The sequence below is a fragment of the Barbus barbus genome (genome assembly GCF_936440315.1).
Source record: "Barbus barbus genome assembly, chromosome: 24".
NCBI classification, from domain to species: domain Eukaryota; kingdom Metazoa; phylum Chordata; class Actinopteri; order Cypriniformes; family Cyprinidae; genus Barbus; species Barbus barbus.
Genome location: NC_136752.1, coordinates 18,311,804 through 18,323,823, shown reverse-complemented (window position 1 = coordinate 18,323,823; position 12,020 = coordinate 18,311,804). Strand labels below are relative to the sequence as shown.

The window sequence follows — 12,020 nt, the reverse complement described above, 5'->3', positions numbered from 1 at the left end:
TGATCTCCGTCTTTGCAGAGGTGAAATGAATGCTGTTTTTAACTCTCAGGAGATTGCCTTCCCTAAGATGGTGGCCAGCTGTTGTCGCTTCCTGTGCTACTTTTGTCGTATCAGCCGTCAGAACCAGAAGGCTATGTTTGACCACCTGAGCTACCTCCTGGAGAACAGCAGTGTGGGGCTGGGTAATCACACACACACAAACACACACACGGTTCTTCAGGGTTCTTCAGGGATGCAGGTCAGGTAGGGCTGAATCACAGTGTCTGTGTTGCCATGTCCACTTATTAAAGTGACTTTGGGCAGGTTGTTTTTTCATAGTCCTTTTGGACTTATTTTACAACCAGTCACGTATTTGAGCTTGCAAATGCTAGCTGTGGGCATAAAATGAGATATGCCACACATACACTGCAAAGGACAGCAGTTCAAAGGGGAGTGGCAAATGTTGTGTTACAGTCCCCATAAAAATTGAGTAGTTACACCCCTGCGTTTGGTCTCCGGAGCACAATAAAAGTCTCTAATAGCAGTTATGAAATATCCCCACCTGCTGTTTGCACCACACTCTGTGAATTATTATTAATTGCTGTAGATTGTTTGTCCTTACCTCCTGTTTTATCTGTTCCCAGCATCTCACCCACTCCAATAATGCAGTGTTCAAAAGCACACATTTTGCTTTCCCCATAGGCATGCATTTATGCATGAGAGATTTAGAATTTATCATTCAAAAGTTTGGGACTGATAAAATATTTGTAACTGTATATGCTCACAGAGGCTGCATTTATTTGATACGAATGTACAGTAAAACAATAATATTGTAAAATTTTGCAAAAGTTGAAAATGGCTTTTTTCTATTTTAATATAGTTTAAAATGAAATTTATTCCTGAGATTGCAAAGCTGAATTTTCAAGCAGTTATTACTCTAATCACATGCTCCTTCAGAAATCATTCTAATATGCAGATTTACTGTTCAAGTTAAAATAAATTAATGGAAATCTTTTAAGACATTGTAAGTTCCTTTACTGTCACTTTAAATCAATTTAATGCATCCTTTCTTTAAAAAAAATCATAAACCTTCCTTATCCTTAATCCATAAACACTTCCCAAAACTGTTGTTGTATTGGTCGGGAAAGTAATTTATTTCAGGCTTGTTGCGTAAAACCAGATTGCTTGTTTTTCGAGAGAGATCTGGCAACCCTGCACAGTGCGCTGTTTTGACTGTGAATAATAGCTTGTGCAGCCAAGAGCACCTGACTCTGCAGGACTTGTTTCCTATAACAGCACATTAATGAGCAGCTGAGAGCTCACTCGCCCCTTTTTAGGCCTTATCACCCCCAGATCAATGTCAGGACAGATCAGATCAGATGAAGATAAGGTGAAGATTACTGTTAATATTTCTTCATGTTGCATAGATAGTGTTATGCAGCTACAGTGTTAGTTATTACATTTTGTTATTAATACTAGCTCAATGATCGGTATTTGGAAAGCAGCAGAACTAGGTTGTAATCAGAAATCCATCCAAATATGCCACAATATGGTTGTAAACAATAATTAATAGAAATTATATACATACAGTGAAAAAGATTACAACTCTTTATAATTCATAAACTGAAGATTACTATTCATATATGTTTATAGCATAGCATATTATAATAACGTTGGAAAAAAAGGAAAGACTGCCATCTGTTGGTGATTTTGTTATTAAAAATCTTCTATCCCTTTTGGCCATATGGAAATAATCTTGCTTTCCTATTTCTCTAGCATGCCCAGCCATGAGAGGCTCCACACCTTTAGATGTGGCTGCTTCCTCTGTGATGGACAACAACAGTTTAGCTCTGGCACTTGAAGAACCTGATCTTGAGAAGGTAACAGTTCAACATCAGTACAACATCATCTCTTCACACATGACAGTGTGTAATAAGAGTCTATAATATTACATGGATCATATATAGAAGGGTTCCTTGTAAAGAAAAAAAAAAAGTGGTATAAGTGAAAAATAATTGTGATCCATTTTGTGGCTCAGCGTTACGAATATGCCCCATACTGTATGTGCTGCAATTCTGGATAAAAAAAAAACAGTTTAGACACACTAAAAAAATTTTGATGGAATATTTACCATTGAGGTAGAAAAGCTTTGGCAGTCACTGAGTTTTTAGTAGAGCATCATCGGATTAAAAAGCGGATTAATTGTGTTACACTGCCAAATAAAGATACTGGCTGAATGGTTGCCAAATAAATTTGGCTAAGCCAGTCTTTAGTGCCATTAGTCTCATTTTGGATTCTGTCCATGTGTGTTTTCAGGTGGTGACATATCTGGCAGGCTGTGGCTTACAGAACTGCCCAATGCTCATTGCCAGGGGATACCCAGACATTGGCTGGAACCCAATAGAAGGAGAACGCTATTTATCCTTCCTACGGTTTGCTGTCTTTGTCAATGGTTAGTCTATTTTACCACAAAGATGAGTTTTCATTGTTTTGTGTTTTGGTTGATGGAAAAGGATTTTTATCATTATGTACACGTTTTTAATGGTGTGTGTGCGTTCTGGTCATTTCAGGTGAAAGTGTTGAAGAGAACGCTAATGTAGTGGTGAAGCTTTTGATCAGGCGTCCGGAGTGCTTTGGACCTGCTCTCAGAGGAGAGGGAGGGCAAGGTTTACTCGCTGCCATGAAGGAAGCCATCAAGATCTCAGAAGATCCTGCTTTAGACCTGCCTAACTTACCTGAGGGGGCTGCACCCATGTAAGACTGTTGAATTGTTCCCTCAAATTTACATTATTTGCCATTTTATATTAGGTGTTGAGTCGAAAAGCTGAGTTGTAGTTTAAGATATCCTACCACCTCACGCTTTGACCTCAGGAATGAGCAAGCATGACTTAAAATAAGCATGTTCACTCTTTGTTTTGGCAGCGTCGGAGAGGATGAAGAGGAGGAGGAGGTCGCCCACATGGGCAACTCTATTATGTCTTTCTACTCAGCCCTTATTGATCTTCTGGGCCGCTGTGCACCTGAGATGCATGTGAGTGCTCATTTATGCCACATTTTATTGATTTACCAAGCTAGGAGCAAAATCACAGTTTCCTTCACTATAGTGCTGTTACACTGTACATGGCTTCACTTTAATATTATACCGATGCTGTTTTGCAGCTTATAAACAAAGGCAAAGGCGAAGCACTGCGTATCCGTGCCATCCTCCGTTCCTTAGTTCCCACTAAAGATTTGGTGGGAACTATCAGTATTCCACTCAAAATGCCGGTCGTCAATAAAGGTTTGTACATGTCACTAGATGCCTTTGAAAGGGTCTGAAGACATAATCTCTGAAACTCATTATGTGCCTAAGATTGATTGACGCTATTACTCTTTCAATGTCATCTTCATCCCTACGTGTCTCATTATCTGTGCTTCTTGCTCCGCAGTCATTATAACCCTAATGTCTTTTGGTTTTAACTCTCTCGTTGCTTAGATGGCACTGTGACAGAGCCAGATATGAATGCCAGCTTCTGTCCGGAGCACAAGGCACCCATGGTGCTTTTCCTGGACCGTGTCTATGGTATTGACGACCAGAGCTTCTTGATGCACCTGCTGGAGGTGGGCTTCCTGCCAGACCTGCGAGCATCAGCTTCCCTGGACTCGGTAAGTGTGCTTTGCAGTGAAAAAAAGAGAAAAGTTGCAGACATAAATGTATCATGCTTTGTGTGAAAAAGCCTAAGAGGCTCATGTGATGCCAACCATTTAATATGGTGATTCAGCAGAGGCAAAAAGTGGATAGTGTATGAATATTGAAAAGAAGCCATTTAATTTAGCTACAAATTAAGAGTGTATTTTGTGGTTTTGTATTATTTGTTTTCTTTTTTTTTTTCACATTTAATAAATGTAAACATTCGACTCATTTATATAATGATTTGATTTCATGTTATTTTTGCATCCATCAGGAGGTGCTCAGAACCACAGAGACAGCCCTGGCCATGAATCGCTACATTGGATCTGCAGTGCTTCCTCTGTTGACCCGCTGTGCTCATCTGTTCGCTCACACTGAGCACTATGCAACGCTGGTTGACTCTACGCTGCACACCATCTATCGCCTCTCAAAGGGCCGATCACTCACCAAGGCCCAGAGAGATGCTATTGATGAATGTCTACTGGCCATCTGCATGTAAGAACCTCTTGAAAACCTTTAGCGGAGTGGCTGGGATGGTTTCCACAGCTCAGGAAAATTAAAATGGCATTTTCTTACTATAGATTACCATACTATTTCTTAATTAGAAATTGCTGGAATGTAGATTAGGTATCATCTGATGTTATTTATACTTTCTTTAGGCATCTGAGGCCATCAATGCTACAGCAACTTGTACGTCGTCTTGTGTTTGATATCCCACAGCTTACAGAGTACTGCAAGATGCCCATTATGGTGAGTTTAGTAAACAGTAAATACAAGTACGCTACTATTCAAAAGTTTGGGTTGGTAAGATTTTTGTATGTTTTTGTAAGAAGACTTTTTTTTTGTTCACCAAGGCTGCATTTATTTGAACAAAAATACTGTAAAATAATATTGTGAAATATTATTACAATTTGAAATAACTGTTTTCTAATTTAATGTCCTGTGATAGCAAAGTCTTCAGAAATGCAAAAAAGTCTGAAAGTCGTCAGTGTCACTTTTTTTATTTAATGCTCAAGCAACATTTTTTATTAGTATTATTATTTATATACTATTTATTAATGTTGAAAACGGTTGTGCTTCTTAATTTCTTTGTGGAAACCCTGATACAGTTTTTCAGGATTCTTTGATAAATAGAAAGTAAAAAAAAAACAGCATTTATTTAAAATAGATATGTTTTTAAACATTTACATTCACTTTTGCTCAATTTAATGCATCCTTGCTAAATAAAAGAAATAATTTATTTTAAAAAACTAAAATATACTGACCCCAAATGGAAGTGTACATTTCATCCTTATTACTCTTTGGTTACATTATTAATTTTAATAAGACCTCTAGACGAAAATTCACTAAACAGCAGTAAAATGGCGCATAGTCATTGTCATTCTTTTGAATGCAACACAACATATTTCTGTGTAAATTATTATGGAAATTCTAACTTGTTCACCAAACTCAGCACTATTTTCTTGGTGCAATTATTGTGGTGCTTTTAATGATATTAAAAATATATTTGTCTACATTTCCTGTTGATCATGACATCAATGATTCATCAAAGAGTATTGTGATTAAACAAATCCAAACACAAGATGTATTTAATGTGATTCGCTTTCAGGATTAATCTTGTGAATTTGCAACTGTGAGTTGCAAAAAATCCTTTTATGAAACAACACAGAAAGCTTGTGCAAATGCACGGCAATAACAGGGCACAATTCATCCTTTGTGAAAAGTACGTCTCACTACAGCGAGGTTACGCGCTTCATAGTTGTAACTTCTGTCATGTGTTTTGACAGCTTTACACACCCTGCACACACACACAGAGCATCTGGATTACACATTACCTGATGCAACTGTCACTATTAGTCACATCAGATCCTCCTACCCATGATCCTTTGATAGGCAGGTGTGAGCAGGTTGTAATCTCCTCAAATTTTCAGCACCTTGTCTCTCTGCTGGCTGCTGTCTCACCCTATCATAACCACCCTACCATAGGGCAGGGTTAACAGAAGAGGGCTTGCCAGAGGAATACACACCTTTAAATTATGTTTCAGACATGTGAACCAAAAAAAATTTCCTAAGTATAAAATCAATTCTTATTCTAATTTAGAATATTTGAACTTAATCTGTCTGAAGAGTATAATTTAAAGGATTCTGAATGTTGACATCTTAATCCACATATCTGTTTACCCTTGCAGCTGTTGACCAATCACTATGAACAGAACTGGAAGTACTACTGTCTACCAACAGGCCTGGGCAGCTATGGAATGGCATCAGAAGAGGAACTCCACCTCACCAAGAAACTCTTCTGGGGACTTTTTGATGCTCTTTCTCAAAAGGTACAAACATGCTTTAGTATAAATCTGGGCTGTCAGTTAAGCAGTGTATTGAAATTAATTGATTTTTATGGCAATAAATAAAACTAATAGTCTTATAATTTTTTGTCTTTGTTTAAATATGTAAATTTCAATATTTGCTGCAAAATGCCCACAAATTAGGATCATTCAAAAACTATATTATTAAATTATATTGTTGTGACACAAAAATAAATTTAATAGACTAGGAAGTCTGCAAAAAAAATTTAATTGTTGGTAAAGGTGCAATTCTGTGGTCATAGCATCTAGTTTCACTGTTTTTCAGTGTTTTTAAGTTGCTGTGTAAATGTAAAAAAAAAATAGTAATAATGTATGATTAATGGGCATGCTTAATTCTGTTTATTAATAATCCAATTATATTTATATAATTAACTTTATTTGTATTTAAATGAAAGATATAGAACTAATACTATAATCAAATAATTAAAACACCAAACTGAAAGCACCACTATAAAATGTAAAATTATTTCATTTATTTTGTTAGTCCACAAAGATTTGATCAACTTTGCTCATCGACTCCATTGCCTGTTTTACAGAAATATGACGCAGAGCTTTTCAAAATGGCAATGCCATGTCTGAGTGCCATAGCTGGTGCCATACCACCTGATTATGTTGACTCCAGCTCAGGTTCCACATTAGTTAAGCAGGTCTCTGTGGATGCACAAGGCAACTTCGACCCTCAGCCTATTAACGCTGCAAAGTAAGTACCATTGAAACTGAATGTAGAAATCCTTTTATTTGACCCTTCAGTGGACTTCACGATATACTGTTTGTCTTTCAGCATCTCGCTGCCTGAAAAACTAGATTACATTGCAAGCAAGTTTGCTGAGCATTCCCATGAGAAATGGTCCTCTGAGAAGGTTGGACATTGTTAAAACTCATCCCATTAATCTTGCATGTTTTATTGTGCCACTCGATCTGTTCTTCTGTTGAATTAGACAAAGCAAGACTGCTTGTTTTATCTTGTGTGGTGATAGATCGCTCTCGGCTGGACTGCGGGAGATAAAGTACATGACAAAGCTAAAACTCATCCACTTCTGAAACCGTACAAAGCACTGAGTGAAAAGGTACACATAAAAACCAAATCACATTATTCCATATTGACTTTTGTCTCTAATACAAATGGCAGTTTCAAAGGACGAATTTTAATCTAATGAAATTTGTTGCTTTGCATAGGAAAGGGAGACTTACCGCTATCCTGTGAAAGAGACTCTAAAGAGCATGCTGGCAATGGGATGGAACATTGAGAGGACCAAAGAAGGAGAGACCATGTTCCAGCAAAAGGAAACAGAAAAGCAGCGCAAGATATCAGAGTCCTCTCAGGTAATTATAGACTGCAGGAGAGCATTTATTTCTTTGCAGTGTCTGTCAACAAATCAAAGCATTTAGCACATTGTGTTGCCTCTTCTCTACTTTACAGGGTGAATTTATTCCAGCCCCACAAGATTTGGAAAATGTTATTCTATCAAGAGAACTACAGGCAAGTGTGAATCGAATTGTTAAGAACAATTAATATTTCATTTATTGTCTATTAAACCTGTATTTTTATTGAAATCATTTCAACAGGCAATGGTTGAAACAGTTGCAGAAAATTATCACAACATTTGGGCAAAGAAGAAGAAAAAGGAACTTGACAGTAAAGGTGAAGCTTATCTCCTGGAAAAAGTCTGTTTGGCTCAATCCTGTCTAAGCTGTCCCAGATGCATTGACTCATTGTGTGTTGTCATCGAAAGGAGGAGGAAATCATCCATTGTTGGTACCGTACGACACGCTGACGGCAAAGGAAAAGTACAGAGATCGAGAGAAGGCCCAGGAACTCTTTAAATTCCTGCAGGTCAATGGATACGCCATCAGCAGGTCAGTATATTCTTAAATTCTGTCTTATATAATTAGAAAAAAACAGTACCGTTCAAATGTTCAGGGTCTGTGAGATTTTTAAGGATATCTGTGAAAGACACCAGGCCCCTGGTTACCACGGCAACCAGGACGCCAGATCAGATAAACTTTACGACCTAAAAGTATGTAGCGAGAATCTTCCCCCCTACTCGATTCTCTCTAAAACAGACACATACTGCTATAGGAAACGACTTCTTTCATTAATTCATAGACGGATTTTTCTTTGACCTTACTATCACATATCCTCAGGTCATTGTGTATATTATTACTGTTCTTGTATATTGTCTTTTGTATTGTATACTGTTTTATGCATGCTTATGATAGAACCACTCGTTCATGTGACCTTACATACAGTATGCCATGTTTAGCATCTATGAATTCGTCTTCGGATGATCTAATCGAGAGTTTATATTACATGTTGATACCTATGTAACATATTAGTGTCCTAAGAAACTTTAGTAGTTTTTGCATCAACACCCAGTCAAATTACATACGCAAATTACTATGTTCAGAGACAAAGAGTCGTAAACTTTACCTCCGAAAGTGCAAGTCACCATTGGCTCTTTGACTCCCCAGAGGTGTGATCTCTATAGGAGATAAAGCTCTCACATCAGTGACCCGCCTTGTCAGACTGCGGTTCTGTTAGATACTGAAAAGATTGACTTTCCATTCATCAAAGATCCTAGGATCTCAGCTGATGTCTCTCTTAGTTCTCTCATCACCTTCATCTGGGAGAAAACTCTCCCAATCACCACCGAGCCAGAATAACATCTTTTGGAGTTCATCACAATCATCAATCATAATTAATTGTAATTATTTATATACATTTCCCTTTTGAGCTGATTTGCAACAGTATTTTTAATCAAATAAATGCAGACTTGAGTGAGCATAAGAGACTTCTTTTCTAAAATGACCCCAAACTTTTGAATGGTAGTATACAAAACATGGTATTTTCTACCGAATAATCCAAATAAAACTTTTGTAAACATGGATAAGAGGTATTCGGATAATAATAATAATAATAGTGCCTCAGTGTTTGTACCCTGTGTAGAGAACCACTATATTTCAGGATGTCTGAAACAGTTTGTGATCTCTTTGATGGTTTTTTTTCCTGTGCATATGCAGAGGTCTGAAGGACATGGAGCAGGATTCCTCATCTATGGAAAAGAGGATCGCCTATAAGTTCCTGAAGAGGCTCTTGAATTATGTCGATTCTGCACAGGAGTTTATCGCCCATCTTGGTGAGAAAAAAAATCATGAATTTAAACAGATTGATAGAAAAATTGATATGTTAACATCAAGTTGATCAGTTGTTTTCTCTGCATAACTTTACAGAGGCTTTGGCTACCAGTGGGAAGACAGAAAAATCTCCCCATGATCAAGAGATCAAGTTTTTTGCTAAGGTAGCATTCCATTTTCAAGCAAGCACTCTCTTACCATACGCAAACCTAATATTTCACGGAATTGAAAGGGCAGTTTTTAAAACGTTTTTCTCTTGATCGCTTACAACGTAGGTTCTGCTGCCCCTCATAGACCAGTACTTCAAAAATCACTGCTTGTACTTTCTGTCATCACCCAACATCAGCCTGAGCAGCAGTGGCTACGCATCCAACAAAGAGAAGGAGATGCTCACCAGGTGCTGCTGTTACTATAAAGCCAAATTCTGTTATAAGACAACATAAATCCATATCATTTAAATGCACATTATATACAGACAGTGCATCCCGAAAAAGTAGAATAATAGTTAAATTTCAATATATAATAGTATAAACTTAGTATAAAAGATTTCCATATTTATCCAGGATATGTCAGAATTCCTATTCCTTCAGTGTATATACTTAATTCAGTGAAGTGCAGACTTCTCAATTTTTCATAAAGTGGCACTTACATTTTAAAGTAGCCACTGAACTTGGAGTTCTCTGACATTTTTTGCATATTCTCTGCATGTTCGGATGCAAGGATTGTTTTATGTACAGTCATGCTAACTTGAATCATTCTTCCTTAGTCTATTCTGTAAGCTGGCAGCCCTTGTCAGACATAGAATATCACTCTTTGGTAAGACTTCTCAAGAGTATTCAAATGCTTTTTATAACTGAGCTTCATTTTGCCTGACGAACCTCATTCCACAGCTTTAAGACTCTCTGTTCTTTCAGGAAGTGACTCCACCACCATGGTGAGCTGCTTGCACATCCTGTCACGTTCACTGGACTTCAGGTAGTGAGCAAAATCTCAGTGCAACTTGAATCACTGACCAGCCAACAGTGGTTAATGTTTCAGTCGTTTTGAACTGATTCTGTTATGACCCGTAGGACTGTGATGAAGTCTGGCTCAGAGCTGGTGAAGGCTGGTGTCAGGGCGTTCTTCGAGAATGCAGCAGAAGACCTGGAGAAGACTCTGGAGAACTTAAAGCTGGGGAAGTTGGGTCAGTCACGCACCCAGATGAAGGGTGTTACCCAGATCATCAGTTACACCACAGTGGCCCTGCTGCCCATCCTGACAGTTCTCTTTCAGCATATCACCCAATACCAGTTCGGAGCAGAGCTGCTATGTGAGTCAGCTGTTCTTTGACCTACAGTATGATTTTTGTTTTCATGAGTCAATTCTTAAAATATAAAGACTTGGTTCCTTAATAAAATGAGACACTTTTTCATTAAAATTAAACTTTTTTTCAATATGACTTAACATCTCATAATAATGACAAATGAAGTTATTGTTAAGAGAAAGTCTTGCATTATTATGAGATACTAAGTCATGTTTATCATTTTGTTTTCTACATTTTTTCCTCTATTAACTCATAATTATGGTGAAGTTTCTCATTATTATGATACATGCATGCTGAGTCATTATTATTATACAATTTAATAAGATGCTAAGTGATAATTATAAGAAAGTTTTTCATTATGTTGACTTCCAGAATTATATTTATTACTGAACTGCCATGGAAATGGGATAAACAGGAAACTGAGAAACTTTAATTAATAAGTTTGTGTAAGCACACCTTTTGCAAGAGTTACTTTTAATTTATTTGTATCCAAATTGGCAATGAAGTTGCATGTCTTTTTTTCTTTTCAAATATTTTCATTTAGTCATTTAGCACACGCTTTTATCCAAAGCGACTTACAAATGAGAACAGACAAACAACTTGCAAACAACTTTTTTTTTCTTAAAAAGTACTAAAATAATATTTAATGTAAGGAACTGGAATCATTAGAAGAAATTGTATTTCCATACCTACATCAATATGCCACATATTTCCCTGTAAAATAATTGTATTTCTGAAAATAATTGCACTTGTATGTGTTTCAGTGGATGACATTCAGCTGTCCTGCTACCGCATCCTGACCAGCCTCTATTCTTTGGGCACTGGCAAGAATATCTATGTGGAAAAGTACAATAAACTTTATTTCTGAGGGGACATTTTTTTGTTCTCTATCTGTTTCTAAAATGACTATGTTGGGTTTTTACAGACAGCTTCCAGTGCTGGGTGAATGTTTATCTACTCTGGTTGGAGCCATGCCTGTTGCCTTCCTGGAATCCCACCTAAATATGCACAACCCCCAATCTGTCTTCAACACCAAGACACCAAGAGAACGTGCTAGTGAGTAGATTTGGCAGGATCGGAGACTATATAATAAAAATATGATTCATTTGCAGCCAGTCATAATAGGCAGATTGATCTTTTGGGGACAGTGGCGTTTCTTTTTCTAAAAGAAAAAACATAATTTGTTAAATTCGCTGCCTTAATATTTAATAATTTTACAGTTTTGAGCATGCCAGACACTGTGGATGAGATGTGTCCTGAAATGCCCCATCTGGACGGGCTGATGAAGGACATTGGTGACATTTCTGAATCCGGAGCACGCTACACAGAGATGCCACAGGTCATCGAGGTCATCCTTCCCATGTTGTGTAACTACCTGTCTTACTGGTGGGCAAAAGGCCCAGAAAACTCCCCAGCTGATGCCAATTGCTGCACAACTGTCACATCTGAGCATCTTAGCCTTATCCTGGGCAATATCCTCAAGATTCTCAATAACAACCTTGGCATTGATAACGCGCCTTGGATGAAAAGACTTGCAGGTGAGGGTGAACTTGAACTGGTAGGTTAT

General features: G+C 37.5%; 1 protein-coding gene across 1 annotated transcript in view; it reads left to right on the top strand.

Annotated features, from left to right (window-relative positions):
* The window catches only part of LOC306843484 (ryanodine receptor 3-like), a gene marked incomplete at its 5' end in the record, with an annotated part of 110,689 nt that overhangs the window by 80,919 nt on the left and 17,750 nt on the right, over positions 1-12,020 (top strand). The window contains 26 exons of the mRNA XM_079375010.1: positions 53-182; positions 1,756-1,859; positions 2,296-2,431; positions 2,550-2,733; positions 2,902-3,010; positions 3,139-3,259; positions 3,455-3,624; positions 3,924-4,144; positions 4,309-4,399; positions 5,839-5,979; positions 6,552-6,715; positions 6,797-6,875; positions 6,993-7,082; positions 7,192-7,338; positions 7,436-7,495; positions 7,582-7,657; positions 7,749-7,872; positions 9,037-9,152; positions 9,247-9,314; positions 9,426-9,547; positions 9,917-9,966; positions 10,065-10,125; positions 10,221-10,459; positions 11,218-11,299; positions 11,379-11,509; positions 11,674-11,991. Of these exons, the coding sequence (XP_079231136.1) occupies positions 53-182; positions 1,756-1,859; positions 2,296-2,431; positions 2,550-2,733; positions 2,902-3,010; positions 3,139-3,259; positions 3,455-3,624; positions 3,924-4,144; positions 4,309-4,399; positions 5,839-5,979; positions 6,552-6,715; positions 6,797-6,875; positions 6,993-7,082; positions 7,192-7,338; positions 7,436-7,495; positions 7,582-7,657; positions 7,749-7,872; positions 9,037-9,152; positions 9,247-9,314; positions 9,426-9,547; positions 9,917-9,966; positions 10,065-10,125; positions 10,221-10,459; positions 11,218-11,299; positions 11,379-11,509; positions 11,674-11,991 (3,334 nt within the window). The remainder of the gene's footprint in view (positions 1-52; positions 183-1,755; positions 1,860-2,295; positions 2,432-2,549; positions 2,734-2,901; positions 3,011-3,138; positions 3,260-3,454; positions 3,625-3,923; positions 4,145-4,308; positions 4,400-5,838; positions 5,980-6,551; positions 6,716-6,796; positions 6,876-6,992; positions 7,083-7,191; positions 7,339-7,435; positions 7,496-7,581; positions 7,658-7,748; positions 7,873-9,036; positions 9,153-9,246; positions 9,315-9,425; positions 9,548-9,916; positions 9,967-10,064; positions 10,126-10,220; positions 10,460-11,217; positions 11,300-11,378; positions 11,510-11,673; positions 11,992-12,020) is intronic.